The 14,412-nt window shown below is 38.2% G+C and overlaps 1 protein-coding gene across 3 annotated transcripts in view; it reads right to left on the reverse strand.

Annotated features, from left to right (window-relative positions):
* Positions 1 to 14,412, reverse strand: part of LOC122807544 (tetratricopeptide repeat protein 24-like) — a 250,011-nt gene that overhangs the window by 17,702 nt on the left and 217,897 nt on the right. For 2 of the 3 annotated variants that reach the window (XM_044078463.1, XM_044078462.1), the window contains exons 4-5: positions 11,182 to 11,310; positions 10,794 to 10,915 (exon numbers count right to left, since the gene is read on the reverse strand). In XM_044078463.1, the coding sequence (XP_043934398.1) occupies positions 10,794 to 10,915; positions 11,182 to 11,310 (251 nt within the window). The remainder of the gene's footprint in view (positions 1 to 10,793; positions 10,916 to 11,181; positions 11,311 to 14,412) is intronic. The other variant, XM_044078464.1, reaches the window with a different exon arrangement.

The raw sequence follows: 14,412 nt of genomic DNA on the forward strand, positions 1-14,412 counted from the left end.
AACCCTATAACACTCACACACACACACACACACACACACACACACACACACACACACACACATGCACGCACACGCACACGCACACACACACACACACACACACACACACACACACACACACACACACACACACACACACACACACTAAATCTATTCCCTCACCTAACCCTTGCCATAACACTACTACACTCACACTTGCACACAGACTCCTAGCTCCACCACCTACCTTTATTGACCAAAAGCAGAAATCACCCAATAACACATTTGCACAAACATCCCTTTGCTCAGAGCTGACTACATTTCTCTTAAGTGATCCAAATGAGTGTTCAACCAAGTGGACTGTAACCATATATAAATATATGTATGGGTCCCCTTCTGAAGATTGAGTCAACAGAAACTCAAATGTCATATGGTCCAGGCCATATGATTGACTTTCCAAAATGTTTAAGCTTTTGAATGGAGATCATGGTACAGTGGGGATTGAACAATTTATCCTTTTCACCACTGTAGTGGGATCTTGGAATTGGTATATATAATATGCAGGGGGTGTAGTGATGCAGTCCCCAACATGAGGGCCCCCTCCAAAAATGTAGATATTTGTTGTTTTGTGTTGTTTGACTTTTCAGAAAGTCAGTCATATGGTGTCGACCATATAATGTTTGACTTTCTTCTGCTGGGATGATCTTCTGAAGTAGATATATATATATATATATATATATATATATATATATATATAGCCTTTATAAATTCTGTATAACTGAGTGGCTCTTAGCTCATTTATTCAAACTGAAGTATTTTTATTGAATAATCACACTTTTATAAGCATTTAAAGTACATTTCTGTCTCTATATCTTTAAGTTTTTTTTGTGGTAGCATTCTGTACCGTTAAAGCTTGTTTGTGGTAGCAGTTCACTCCGGACACTCCTTTACTGTGCTTTTGCATTGGGAGAACTGGGATTATTCATCTGGTGGCAGTAGGTGTTTACCTGGTCTATCTGAGCTGGGAAACACACAAAAGGGCTGTAAATATTTTTTTGTCCTTCTCTGCACTTGATTTGCACTGTTCTGATACCTAAATAACACTGACTAGATTCAGACCTGCTGAATCTAGCCTGCATTGAGACACTTGAATACTAAACCAGCCATCGTACATTAATAAGGGCTCCCCTGCACCCTTGTGGCACAAGAGTATGGATCCAGCCTTTTCTGAGCTGGGGATTGCTGGAGGAAGGCTCATTGTGTGCTTTACTATTGGTAGATTAGCTTAAAGGTGTTTTAATTTTGACTGTATTTAAACCTCTTGTTTGTGCATTGCAGCAGACCATACAGAAGGTGTTAGGGGTGCCCTATATAGATGCAAACACCTTGAAACTCAAATTTTCTCTACACATCTGTCAGTGGAACCCTCCCAAGCTTTTCTACTGCACTACGGATGCACTGAGCAGTGTTGCCACACTTATCATCCATAGCCTTCAGTAGAACAAGCACCTTTGTTAATCCTAGCACAAAGCTGGCCAAACTAGCTCACTCAGTTTCGAATCATTTCACCACCCAGCCTGATTGACATGAACATTCTGAGGTGATGTAGTAATTGCCTTATGTATACTGACAACCACTTTCTCCTAAAACAAACAAATACCATATATGAGAAATGTAATTACGCTATGAAATTGGAATCAGTTCTCTCACGTAACAACAAAATGGACATCAAGCAGATTGTCAGCACACACACTTCACCTCTTACAGAAAATGAGGTCATGATAAACCCGCATACGCGGAGGTACTCACTAGAAGTCTACCAAAAGGTCAGAGACCTCCCAAATGTAAACTACTTGCACACACTGCTATGCAAATAGAAATCACTACACACAATAACACATACAGCAGTGTCCTAGCAAATAATCCCTTAAGGCAAAACACCTCAAAACCTAATGTCTTAGTTGTAGGCAATCCATAGTGAGACACACAGATGTCCCACTCACCAGGATGGACAAGGAGAAGGTCACGGTCAGCTGCCTATCAGGTGCCAGGATCCGTTAAATCACACATACACTCAAGTCACTCAACAACAAGTACTGTTATGACTCTGTCATAGTCCATGTTGGAGTGAATGACTTGAAAAGTGCCTCTCTGGACTATATGAAGACAGACACAACTGAACTCTCAGACTGTGTGTCCCGGGCAGGTATGACCCTAGCCCTAAGCAACATTTTACCTTCACTCACTACAATCTCACAATGTAAACAAAAAATGATCAACTTCAACAATTGGCTTCGCTTGTGGTGTCATTCCAGGGGGGATCCAGTATCTGTCAGCCTGGGAAGACATGGTTGACAGGCCTTGCTGCTTTACCAGAGATGATCTGTACCTGTCTTCTCTAGGCTTTCAGATACTTGCAAAGGTGCTTGCCTCCCCCATAGTGCCTTTTTTAGACAATGTCAAAACAACATTTCCAACATAACAAAATCCACTCAAGACAAACTCAAGGTTCTGCTGCTTAATACTAGGAGTCTAAATATGAAACTGCACTCTCTGGAAGCACTCCTCACCTTGGAAAATGCTGTTGTTTGTGCATTCACTTTGACATGGTTCAAGGCCACTGAGAGCACCCTGGCCATGCAAGGCTACAATGCCTTCCACACATTCAGACCTCAAAATAACTGTGAAAGAACAAAAGGTGGAGGTGTATCCATTAAAGCCAAGTACACCTCAGGACTGGTCAAACAGTATGACTCTCTCAAACTACTCCATGTCCAATTAACTGTAGGCAAAGTACCCTACCACATCATTGCTAGCTATAGGTCCCCCACCATGAACCAAGAAAGGCAAACTGCCTACCTGGACTTACTGGAGTCACTTGCCATACAGCCCAACACCTTAGTCATGGCAGATTTCAACTATCCTTCCATTGACTGAGTGACATACATGAGCATGAACATGTTTGCTCAGATGTTTCTGGACTTTGTCAATGCAAATACTCTGGAACAGATAGTCTGCACCCCAGAAGGGGCTCAAATGTCCTACCATAGTACTCACCAACATGGGGTGGGGGTCACTGTACTCTCCCCTGTGTGATGCCCTCCCTGGTAAGGTCAGACCATAAATCAGTCTCGTTCGAAGTAACTATTGAACCTGTCACCACCAGAGAAGAAAAAAAAAACTAAAAAACTTTTCCAAAGCAAACTACAGCCTACTAAGTGATGGTATAAAATGTCTAATAGCCTCCCAACAATCACAGACAACAATGACTCCTATGCAGAGGTGTACACAAAGTTCCTGTATAAACATTTAAGCAACTGTATAGACTTGGCTGTGCCTGACCAGATTAAAACTAGGTTCTTCTGAAAAAACAAGCCACCCTAGTGGACCTTAAGTATAAACAGGTTATATAACAAAAGGAAAAAAAACTAATGGCTAAGAACAAGAGGGAACTGACTCAGCAGAGGAAGAATTCCCTCTACAGCTTGACCAAGCAAATCAGAAATCTTGTAAAGTCCTCTAAAGGTAATTATGAAACTAAAATAGCACCCCTAGCTAAGGATAATCACAAGGCATTCTTTAAGTACATCCAAAATCTAAAAGGGAATGCCTAGCTATGTGTTGAACTGGTATTGGATGGTACCACCCATACTATATCGGAGGAAATTGCTAACCTGCTAGCTGAAATATTTAGTGAAAGCTTCATCCCCCCTGTCCTCACCAACCATAATTCACAGCAAACCTGATACCAGTCCTCTGTCTAGCATATCTAGAGATCAGGTCATATCTGCGCTCTTGAAGGCTAAAAACACAGCCTCAATGGGTCCAGATAACATCTCAGGTTGCTTATTAAGCAATCTAAAACAGAACGTAGGGGACCCACTTGGCATTCCCTTTAATCACAGCCTGAAAACTGGCTTTATTCCGGTAGAGTGGAGAACAGCAACGGCAATCTCCTTGCACAAAGTGGGGTCATCAACCAACCCTGGGAACTATAGACCCATATGTCTAACCACCCTCATCTGCAAGGCCATGGAAAGAATCATCATGGACCTTATCCACAAAGACACAGGCTACCTTCAGACTCTAGATCCAACCCAGTTTAGTTTTGTTAAGGGTAGAAAATGCTTATTAAACCTATAAGACTTCTTTGAGAAAGTCACCAAAGCCCTGGATGAAGGTAAAACCATGCATACTGTTTATCTTGACCTACCCAGGGCTTTTGACACAATCTCCATGTAGTGCCATCTGTGCCAGGGACAGTAGGGCAGTACATGTGTACATATGCCAGCACAGCTAGCTAGAGTTTAGTAAAGAATTTTATGATATTGTAATATCACACTGATTTGTTCAGATGTCGGAGTTAACAATTTATTTGTAAAGTTACTTGTGTTAAAAAAGCATCAACAGTAGATCCTGCTGGACAGAAAGAATGTATGCATGTACATTAGGTTGTATTGTAACTGATCAAATGTGTATGTTTATCAGAGAACCCTGGAAGGGTGGGAAGTTTGAAATTGTGTTATAGCTTTCAGATGCTGCCACAGATCTTAACAAAGCTCTGTGTGTGTATTGTACCAGAGTCAGGTGATCAGAGGTGATGTCATCCTTCAACCAGCATCTTCTTTCTTTGGAACTCTCGCAGCAGCACTTTGGAACTGGACAGGAAAGATTTCTGGCAGGATATATATTTCACACATGCACACAGACAAAGACACTCAGCACACACCAGCTAGCCTTGCTTTAGTAAGTAGTTAGGGAACAGTAGTTCTTTACTTAGTCAGATACATTTAGTGAGAATAGTTTAGTATTGTTTTCTGCATCTGTAAGAAACTATCCAACTGTATTATTTTTATATCTCTGTCATTGAAACTCTGTTGTTTATTGTACTCAGCATTCTCCTGCTTTGTTTTTATTATTTTATTCTCCTGTTTTCTGTTTTATTATTTATCATTAAATCTCTAATAACTTTCATTGTGGCTGGTCTTTTAGAGAATACTTTTAACATCTTGACAATACTTATGCTTGTTTTAGTGACACTGTGGCTTCTCCTGAAAGCATTGCTGCTTTGGTCACACCCTACCATTTGTATTAGTATTAATTTTATACAGTATAATCGGGTACCCTTTGTAAGAGCCTTAGGGTAGCTGACTGGTGGCAGCATAATTATCCTAGAGTCTGGGCAGAAAGAGGCACAGCTAGTAAATCTGTGCCAGATTTTCCTAGATGTGTATGGGTGTGTGAAACTCAAATATCCAAGTGTGTGCGTCAGCACTGTGAACAGCAGCCTCTATAATTGTGAATCTAAGGGCTTAGTATACCTGGCCTCTTGTATAGTTTGTAAATCCTTCTATGTAGGAAAAACTGAAAGAATGCTGAAAAGAAGGATATACGAACATTTATATGAGATGGCAACAGGTAAGGATACAAACGCTTTATTCAAGCACTTAAAAAAATGCCCATATTCAAAATTTACTTTTTTGGTGTTGGAACAAGTTAAATTTGATGGTGGGGGGAGGCCCTGGGAAGAAAAAATTGAATTCAGGGAATTGTGGTGGCAATTGACCCTGGATGCAGGGAACCCCCCCAGGACTGAATGAATACCTTTCAATCCTGCCTTTACTAAAGTTAAGAACAGCTAAATTGTGACTGTAATTTATGTTATTGTAGGAATTTATATGACGGTGATAAAACCTATTGTATAAAAATCAGACTTAGTGCACTGGTTCATAAGGATATAATTATGTTGAGCAATAGATTTACTAATTTAATTTAACTTTATTTTGTCTATTTCAATATGTATTTATATACACATATGGAAAACTTTTTTTTAAAAAATGAATGATTTTTGTATTGATAGAATTCATAGTTTTTAGACTGCTTTTATGTAAACACAAGGTTTCGTAATGAATAGGAAGCTGGAGCTTCATTTCAACTGAATTATTCATGAAACATTTAAATGAAGAGATTTGTATCAACATAATTTGATGTTTTAAATTTGGAGAAATACATTCATTGGTTTTAATTAATTGGTAATTGTATAAATATGAGGAATTAAATGGCTTCGGTCATCTGATGAAGTCGAATTGTTCTGAAGAAAATGCATTCATATGTTTTAAGGCGTTTATGGTGGTGACATTTTGTGACTGGCGTTTGGGCTCAATAAAGGACTGAATTACAATTTTTCACTCCTGCTTCGTTTTTCCAGACACTGTTTTGGTTTACTAGTGAATTTGGTTCTGGTTTCTGCTTTTTTTGGTTTAACCCTTACATCACTAGATGAGTAGCCAGTTGGCTCACAGACAGAACACATACAGTCAAAGTTGGTGACTCCACCTCTACCAATATACCTGTCACCAGTGGCATACCACAAGGATCTGTGTTGGGCCCTTTACTGTTTGGAATCTATTTCTCAGAGATCCAGGCTAAAGTAGATGGCCTTAGGCTTACCAAGATCATCGATGATTGCAAATTAGTTCCCCAACGATATTAACATATTACAGGAGGGTTTAACACAGACAAATGACTGGTGCCAAAGCCATGGTTTAAAACTAAATGCAAAAAAGTGCATTATTATCCCCTTTGGCAAAGCAGAATTTCCTGCTAATTATAATATTGACAGCACCCCCCCTAAGTTTAAAGCCAGTTTTATGAGATCTGGAAACACAGGTAGATAGCAATCTGATCTTTGATCACCAAGTTAACATAGCCGTAAGGACAGCCTTCTATGTTGCACATCTCATAAGTAAGGGCATCACATCCAGGTCTAAAGATGGCATAACTCCACTGTACTCGACACTCATCAGACCATTAATAGAGTACAATGCTCCCTTTTGCATGTACCTCACCAGACACCTGCAGCAGTTGGAGAGACCACAGAGGTTTCTCGCCAAGAAAATACAGAGCCTTCAAACCAGACTTATGTGGATAGACTGAAAGCTCTGTCACTGTACTTTATTGTATAGGCTGCTGAGAGACGAGCTGTGCCTGGCCTACAGGACAGTCTCTGACCCTGACCTAATGGATATGCTGCAAATCCGCAAGTCAAATGGCACAAGAGTCCCTCACTCTAGGGATCTTAACCTAGCCTGTGACATTAACAGAACATGCTAGAGAGACAAATATACCTCCCAGAAATTGATGCCACTCTGGAATAAACTTCCAATTCATGTGAAGCAAAGCTCCTCACTGACCCTATTAAGTGCAACCTGGGCAAATGGATGGGAGACTGCAAATTCACCCCAGGGCTGGCACCCATGTCCATCATGGACAGGGGTAGTCGGTGTTTATCATAGACTTGCTCTGTGAATTACATCCATCTTTCCAAGGACAACTGAAACAACTCAGGATTAACATGGCTACGCTTGTAATGGCTCTAGGGCTGCTAGCCTAGTAACATGCTATGATCCTATGAACTTATACTGTTATGGCCTGTGGAGTGCATCATTTGCATTGGTTGTCTCTGAACAGTTCCTCTCATAGCTCCTTAAAATGTGAGGTATCCAGGGCTCCAGAAACTTCTTTTGATTATGTCTTTTCCACTGTTGATATAGAAGGATAATAACTTTTTGTTTTCTACTACCAATACCTCTTCTAATGCCTCTAGTATTATGTAATGTTTCCTGCAGCCTCCTCTATTGCTTACATTCTGCCAGGAATCTGATGCCCTTTTCCATTCTGATGTGACTCTTCAGTCTGTTTATTTTTTTTCTGTATGTTTTTTTCCTATTTGCCTTATTGTATTAAAGCACCATGTAGATCACTGTACCAATTTTGCAGGCCCCTTCTCACCCACTCTTCAGTTCTTTTGCACAAGCTCTGTTGCTTAATCTTTTACAGACAAGGAAAAAGGAAACACTTCCTTCTAGGGCAGGAGTGTCCAACCTGCGGCCCGCGGGCCGCATGCGGCCCTCAGAGCTCTTCCATGCGGCCCGTGACCCTTATATTGAAATTTCACTTTTTTCCATGTGTTTTCACGTCCGCGTCCTTAAGCTGTTCTGCGCATGCGCCAACAGCGTCTTTCAGCTGGTCTGCACATGTGCCAAAACACCGTTCGGTCGTTTTTTACATTTGCGGTAAAGTTTCAGCTGAAGGAAGGAGTGAGATCGCGGCGACGAAAGAGAAGATTCAGAGTGAGGAGGATTTATTTATTTTTACCCCCGGACTACATCTCCACCAGTAAAAGGTAAGCTAAGCTATATGATTCTTTTAAAAACTTAATGACTTAATATTCTTGAGCAGGGTTATCCTCATAGTGATTTAGGAAACCAAACGATCATATATTTTACAAAGGACAGGGTCAAAACACGAGCCAAAAATCCAGAAAAATGTAATAATTGTGCTATGGTCTCTATATATCCAGTGTATAGTCAGTTTTCTATGCCATATCCACCGGATTTATATCTGCAGTAGTCTTGAACTATTACAAAATGATTAATATAAGTAAGGCTGTCTGCTGGAATGCAACAGATATTAACTGATGTGTTGATCTGCTGCTACAATCCTGAGTTTGGTAAGCGTCGTCACCAAAGCAGGAATTATAACGGACAACTTTCTCATTCAGATGCACGTGACTTCCTTGGCCCTTTAGTTTGTAAAGTAAACTGTCTTGTTAAAATGTTTTTTTTTTTTAACTATCTCATTTAAAGTGCAACTGCTCTCAACACACCTGCCGTTCTGTTTTTACATACAAGCACTTAGCTTACATTACAGTTACAGGAAATGGGCTACATTGTATGTAACAACAGGTGGTTTCCACCTCTGCAAAAGACAAATCCTGAAGTTAATATCGTACTGTGTGGCCAGATGCATTTTAAACTCTGCTAGTCATGACAAAAAAAAAAAAAAAAGCTGACATTATTAGATATAACCAGTGGAACGACATGCTAATTGAAAACCCAAGACTTGGAGCAAATGTGAATAAATGTAATGAATGTGAGATATTGAATCACATTGTGCAAAGACAGTTTTGAAATAACTATATCGGATATGGGAAAGGTCTTTTAGCTGACACTAATAGTGCATGCACATGAGGTGAACTTTATATTATCAACTTACTTAGACTCAAGTCAAGAGTGACATGCTAATAATTCATAGACATTTTTTTTAAATGTTGAAATAAGTTACTGTTTTTATACGTTTACTGGGATAGTACAACTGAACTCTAACAACCCCTTTATAAATGTGGCTAAATGTGTTGCAGATTCATAAAGTACCAAAGAAATTACAGTTGCAAATTGCTGCAGGACAGAGGGAATTTGATGCACTTTCTGTAGTTACCGAGTTTTGTATCTTGGAAACTGAAAACAGCCTTAGGAAAAGACTTATTATTAAGTTGATTAAGTTAGGCAAGCCAGAGGGAAAATGCTCTTTACAAACCTGTTTACAGTTAAGGAGAGCATATTGTCAAGATGTCAAGTTTCATGCAGTATTTTATAATTATATGGGTGGTGATGTAGAGAAAGAGGTGCTTTAAGTTGAATGCTCAGTAGAAGTGTAGGCTGAAAGCTATCACATACCATGATCTTAGTTACATAATGTACCTTATACTTTTGAAGACTGAACAATTAAACTGAAGTGGGTCATACTGAAGCATTGTGTGTTGGCTGATTAACTTGATTGATGCTACTAAACCTGAACACATACCTGTCAGTTAGAAAGAAATCTGGCAGTGGTTTTATCCTGAAATGTACAGTGCCATGTTTAGTTTTATACAGACTGTTTGCATTTGCTGTGGTGTTATAATCTGCTTCAGATCCATGATGTTAAACTAAGATGTTAGATTTAACTGTTTTTTTAATAATTAGAATGAGATATTGAATTTTAGGGCAAATATTATGCATTTATTAATTTATTTATTGTTCAAATTCACCTACAATACAGCCAGTGGGTCGACTTTGTATTAGTCTGCATATACCTGGGGTATTTTGCTCTTTAGTTTACGACGCGTCATTAGAGGCTTTTTCTTTTTTTTTTTTTTTTTTTTGCTCTTCAGTTTATGTGAGACACTTTTTTTTTTTTTTTGGTCCTAACTTGCCGTTTGCCCCCAGACCATTTCTGTTGACTCAATGCGGCCCTTGCAACTGAAAAGGTTGGACACCCCTGTTCTAGGGCATCCCCAGTGTCAGTTTTAAGGTCACTGAAATGGCTACCAATGATATTATGATCATACATGTGTATGTAGCACCTGTGATGGGGAAAGACCAAATGCCATAAATAAATATATGTCTACTGGCATGTGTTTTTGTTGCAAGGGTGGAGTTATAATTTAGTCTTGCACTGAGAAGTTTTTGGAAGGGTGCTATTTGGTACATAAATATGGATTTAAGGTTTATGTAGCAATTAGGGACCATTATGGTGTGAAATCTAAAATCTCATTCCTGAATTTTGGTCATACAGAGTAAACTTTAAGTGAAGAATTAGTGCAACGTTAGTAATAAATGTATGCCCAATGTAATGTTATATTAATATGGTCATACAATACAATACTATAGTTAGATCCACTGAAGAAAAACATTGCCCAATAATGTTAAGTCACAAGCATTCTCCATTTGTAGATAGAAACAGCAATAATGCCTGCATTACATGAATAGATCATATGTTGTATTTTAGTCTGCGTTTTCTGTTACTTTCTAATCACGTTTCAAGAGAAGCAGACAAGTTTGTTTATTGAAAGACTAAAATTTGATGTACTTCTATTTTTATAACTTTGTCAGACTTACAAGAGAATATTCCTTTCCTGTCCCAGCAGAGTCAGACATTCTTTAACTTTTGTGTACATTGCTAAGTAAACAGCAAGTGTAAACAGAAAGTACCTTTGACTTTTTAAATGCATTCATTGCTTGTTTGTAACAGGAGATCGCCTGATCCATATTGCCAAGATAAAACATTGTAGCACCAAGACCTTCACAAACTCGACCTTGTCCACAGAAATCACCTGATGGAGACACATGGCATTTGACATGCTTTTCTACATGTTATATACAACTTTTAACCTTTGTTAACATTCCTTAGTATGCTTTAAATGGATAAATATTATAATACTTATTGATTATCAATATCTAGAATAAAAAATCTTAATCGATAATCATAGTTATCAAACAATAATATCTAACAATTGGCAATATTTCCCATATTTTACATATATAAACATTGTTTTTTTTTTTTAACATAACATTTTATTTTGAACATGTTGCTTCTTACCTATATCTTCAAATGTCTGTAAAGCCTGTTGGTAGTAAAATGCTGCCATGTTATAATTTTCCAGCTGGCTGTATGCATATGCAAAGTTGTACAAGCAATGTCCTTGGGATTTTGTCTTCCCCAAAGCTCCTAATGAAACAAAATAAGTTTAATAGTTTAATACAAACATTTTTTGTTCACTAGATTATTTATGGTATAGCTGTCAAATTATGAGACAGCTTGCATTTAGTCTTTTGCAAAAATGGTATTGAATCTCACTGATGTCCATAGTACATGGAAATCGCTGAAGTAATGATCTCTTAAACAGCATGATACAATGAGCAGATTTAGGCTCATTTTCCATAATCTTCACACGTAGTAAATTATTACAATCTTCTTGTTTTATCCCTAAATGCAAATGTTGTATCTAGAGACCTGATATGATGGTTACTTCTACAAAAAGATGAAATATTACAGTTAATACTTACATGAATTTCTAAACAAAGTATATAAATGAAACAGCTTTACAGAGTTATTAACACACCACTGAAAAGTTTAAAAAGTGCAACACATATATGTACCAATCTGCATTTTCTATCCATTGTATATTTTGCTGTACTTTCTACCGCTGCCATATCATATTTCAGTCAGGTCCACTGTGAATAATAGAGCATCATTTAATCAACCTGTGATTATTCAAGCCCAAAACATCTAAATTCCTTTGAGTTCACTAGTATAAACAGCAACACTTCCAAGACAAAACACACAAAAAATGATTTTGTTTCAAGGAGGGCAAGCACCCACTCCCCCTGAACTATGTGTATGTACCAAGTCTGAAATTGCAGAAGCTGGGAGTAGATGAATAAAATGAGGGTAATGCAACAGTCACTTTTTTTCTCTCTCTCCCACAAATTTAAGGACATTGACCATGTTCTACTTTTTTTCAAAAACAGAAGTTCGCAAAGGCAAGTCCCTTGTTTAGAAAGTGTGCTTGAAAATCAAACAAACACAAGAATACAATTCAGCACATAAAAATACGTACCACAAAATTCAAATGCAGTGCAATTGATTTTATTTTGGGGACATAGTCTCTGCTATAAACTGGTTTCAGCACATTATGTGCCTTCATCAATAAATTTGATGCAATGTATATTTTTCAATGCTTAATTGCATTCTCATCTTTAAGGTTTGACATTCTGCTGTTTTTAAACACCTTTATTGAATTATCACTTGTGACATATCAAACTTACATTTATATAAAAGAAAACAAACCGTATTAATATGTTCACAGTTACAAACATTATACATGACATATATTCTTCTCTACAATATAATCAATCCAACATTACATTTATTGGTCAGTTCTTCCCTTCCCTTATACGTCATTCCTCCTCCAAAACATTTTTCTGCATGAATTGTTCCCACAGTTTCCATGTTTTCCTATGTAATTTGCCTTACCTTTTTCTACATATCCCACTTCCGGTTCTTTCATTTCTTTTATAATATTCACTACTTCAAATATGGTTCATTTAGACTTTAATTTTCATTTTCTACTAATTACTTTATTGGCAGCCACCAGAATTAAACTTAACCATGTCTAGGCAAGTTGGATCTTGTATTCCAGTTCAAAAAAATAATTTCCCTAGTTAACCCATTTGTTCACACGGTATTTCTGACAGAATACCGTGTAGGGAATTTTTAAAGTCTGCCAGCTCATTACACATTCTTCTTCATCACAACTCCAACAACTGCCATTTACCTTAGGAAAAATTCTTTGGAACCTGCTTGGAGGTATAAAATACATATGGAAAAGAAACAAAAATCCCAAATCATCTAGACTTTCTTGCATATTTGGGAGCCATACACATGTCCTCCCATTGTTACTTTGTGAATTGCTTATCCAATCTCTTCGCAATCTTTTCTAACCTTCTCTGACTGATTACTATAGTGGTAGTGCAATTTTTTTATCTTCTTCTTCTTCTTCTTTCGGCTTTTTCCCAGTTAGGGGTCATCACAGCGGATCACCTGTCCGCTCATGATTGGCAGTGGAGTTTTACAGTGCCGAGGTGCCAGCCTGGTGCCCAACCTTCCACAGAAGGCACATGCATGCACACACTCACACCTAGGACCAATTTGGAGTGTCTAATCCACATACAGCATGTCTTTGGGATGTGGGAGGAAACCCATGCGACCGCAGGGAGGACATGCAGACTCCGCACAGAAGGCACCCGAGCCGAGAATCTAACCGGAGAACCTCTTGCTGTAAGGTGGCAACGCTAACTGCTGCACCACCGTGGCCACCCATAGTGCAATTTTTTTATATGCCCTATTAATTATCCCGTTTTAACAGCGGCTTCTCTTCTAGGACTTTCACTTAGGATTCTCCTTTCTCTTTCTTTTTGCATATACCCCGATATCAATCCCTGATAGGGAAAGCATTCCCTAGCCTGCAGTTCAAATGTCTTCTTGGCCTCTTCCCATTCTGTTCCCTTTCCCTCTCTATTTGCTCTAGTATCATGGATCCTTTGCCAGTTCCCACCAGTAAATCCCATCCCCCTCTTACCTATTGTCTATAGCCCAGATTGCAGTCCTCCCTATCAGCAGAATCTCCTTTCTCCATTCTCGTATTTGCTTAGTTCTTAGAATACTTTCTGCTACTTTAAGAATATAATATTTTGTATGATTGCTGTTAGTCTTCTTAAGGATCTGCAGCCAAAATCCCCCTCCTGCTTCATCATCGTCCCATTCCACTTTGAGTTGTAACTATTTGCTTGTATTATGTATAAGAGCAAAAACTGTGTAGCCCTAAAATATCCTTTCAAGTCAGGTAATCCTAAACCATCTTGTTCTATTGGAAGGATTAACTTATCCTACTTGAGTCTTGCCCATTTCTCTTCCCAGATAAAATCCTTCAATTCTTTATTAATTAGTATCTATGACTTCTCCTCTGTTTGAGAAAAATATGCCTGACCTATATATAAAACTAAAGGGACTATCAACATTTTCACTGCTTGTATCTTCCTATCTATGTCCTTAGACAAGATCTTCCAGTTTCTCAGTTTTTACATTATCTTTTGTTTAGTCTCTGCCAACACATCTTTAGCTGTCATAATAGAATCTTTTTTAACCCATATTCCTAAACAATTCATTTTATCATGTCCCCATAAATATGGAAGTATGAACCAATTCATGTGTGGGCACATAGTTTACAATTATAGTCTTTGTTTTATCTTCATTATTTTTATATCCCAA

Source organism: Protopterus annectens, chromosome 7.part1 (assembly GCF_019279795.1).
Source record: "Protopterus annectens isolate FY-2018-M chromosome 7.part1, PAN1.0, whole genome shotgun sequence".
Taxonomy (NCBI): Eukaryota; Metazoa; Chordata; order Ceratodontiformes; family Protopteridae; genus Protopterus; species Protopterus annectens.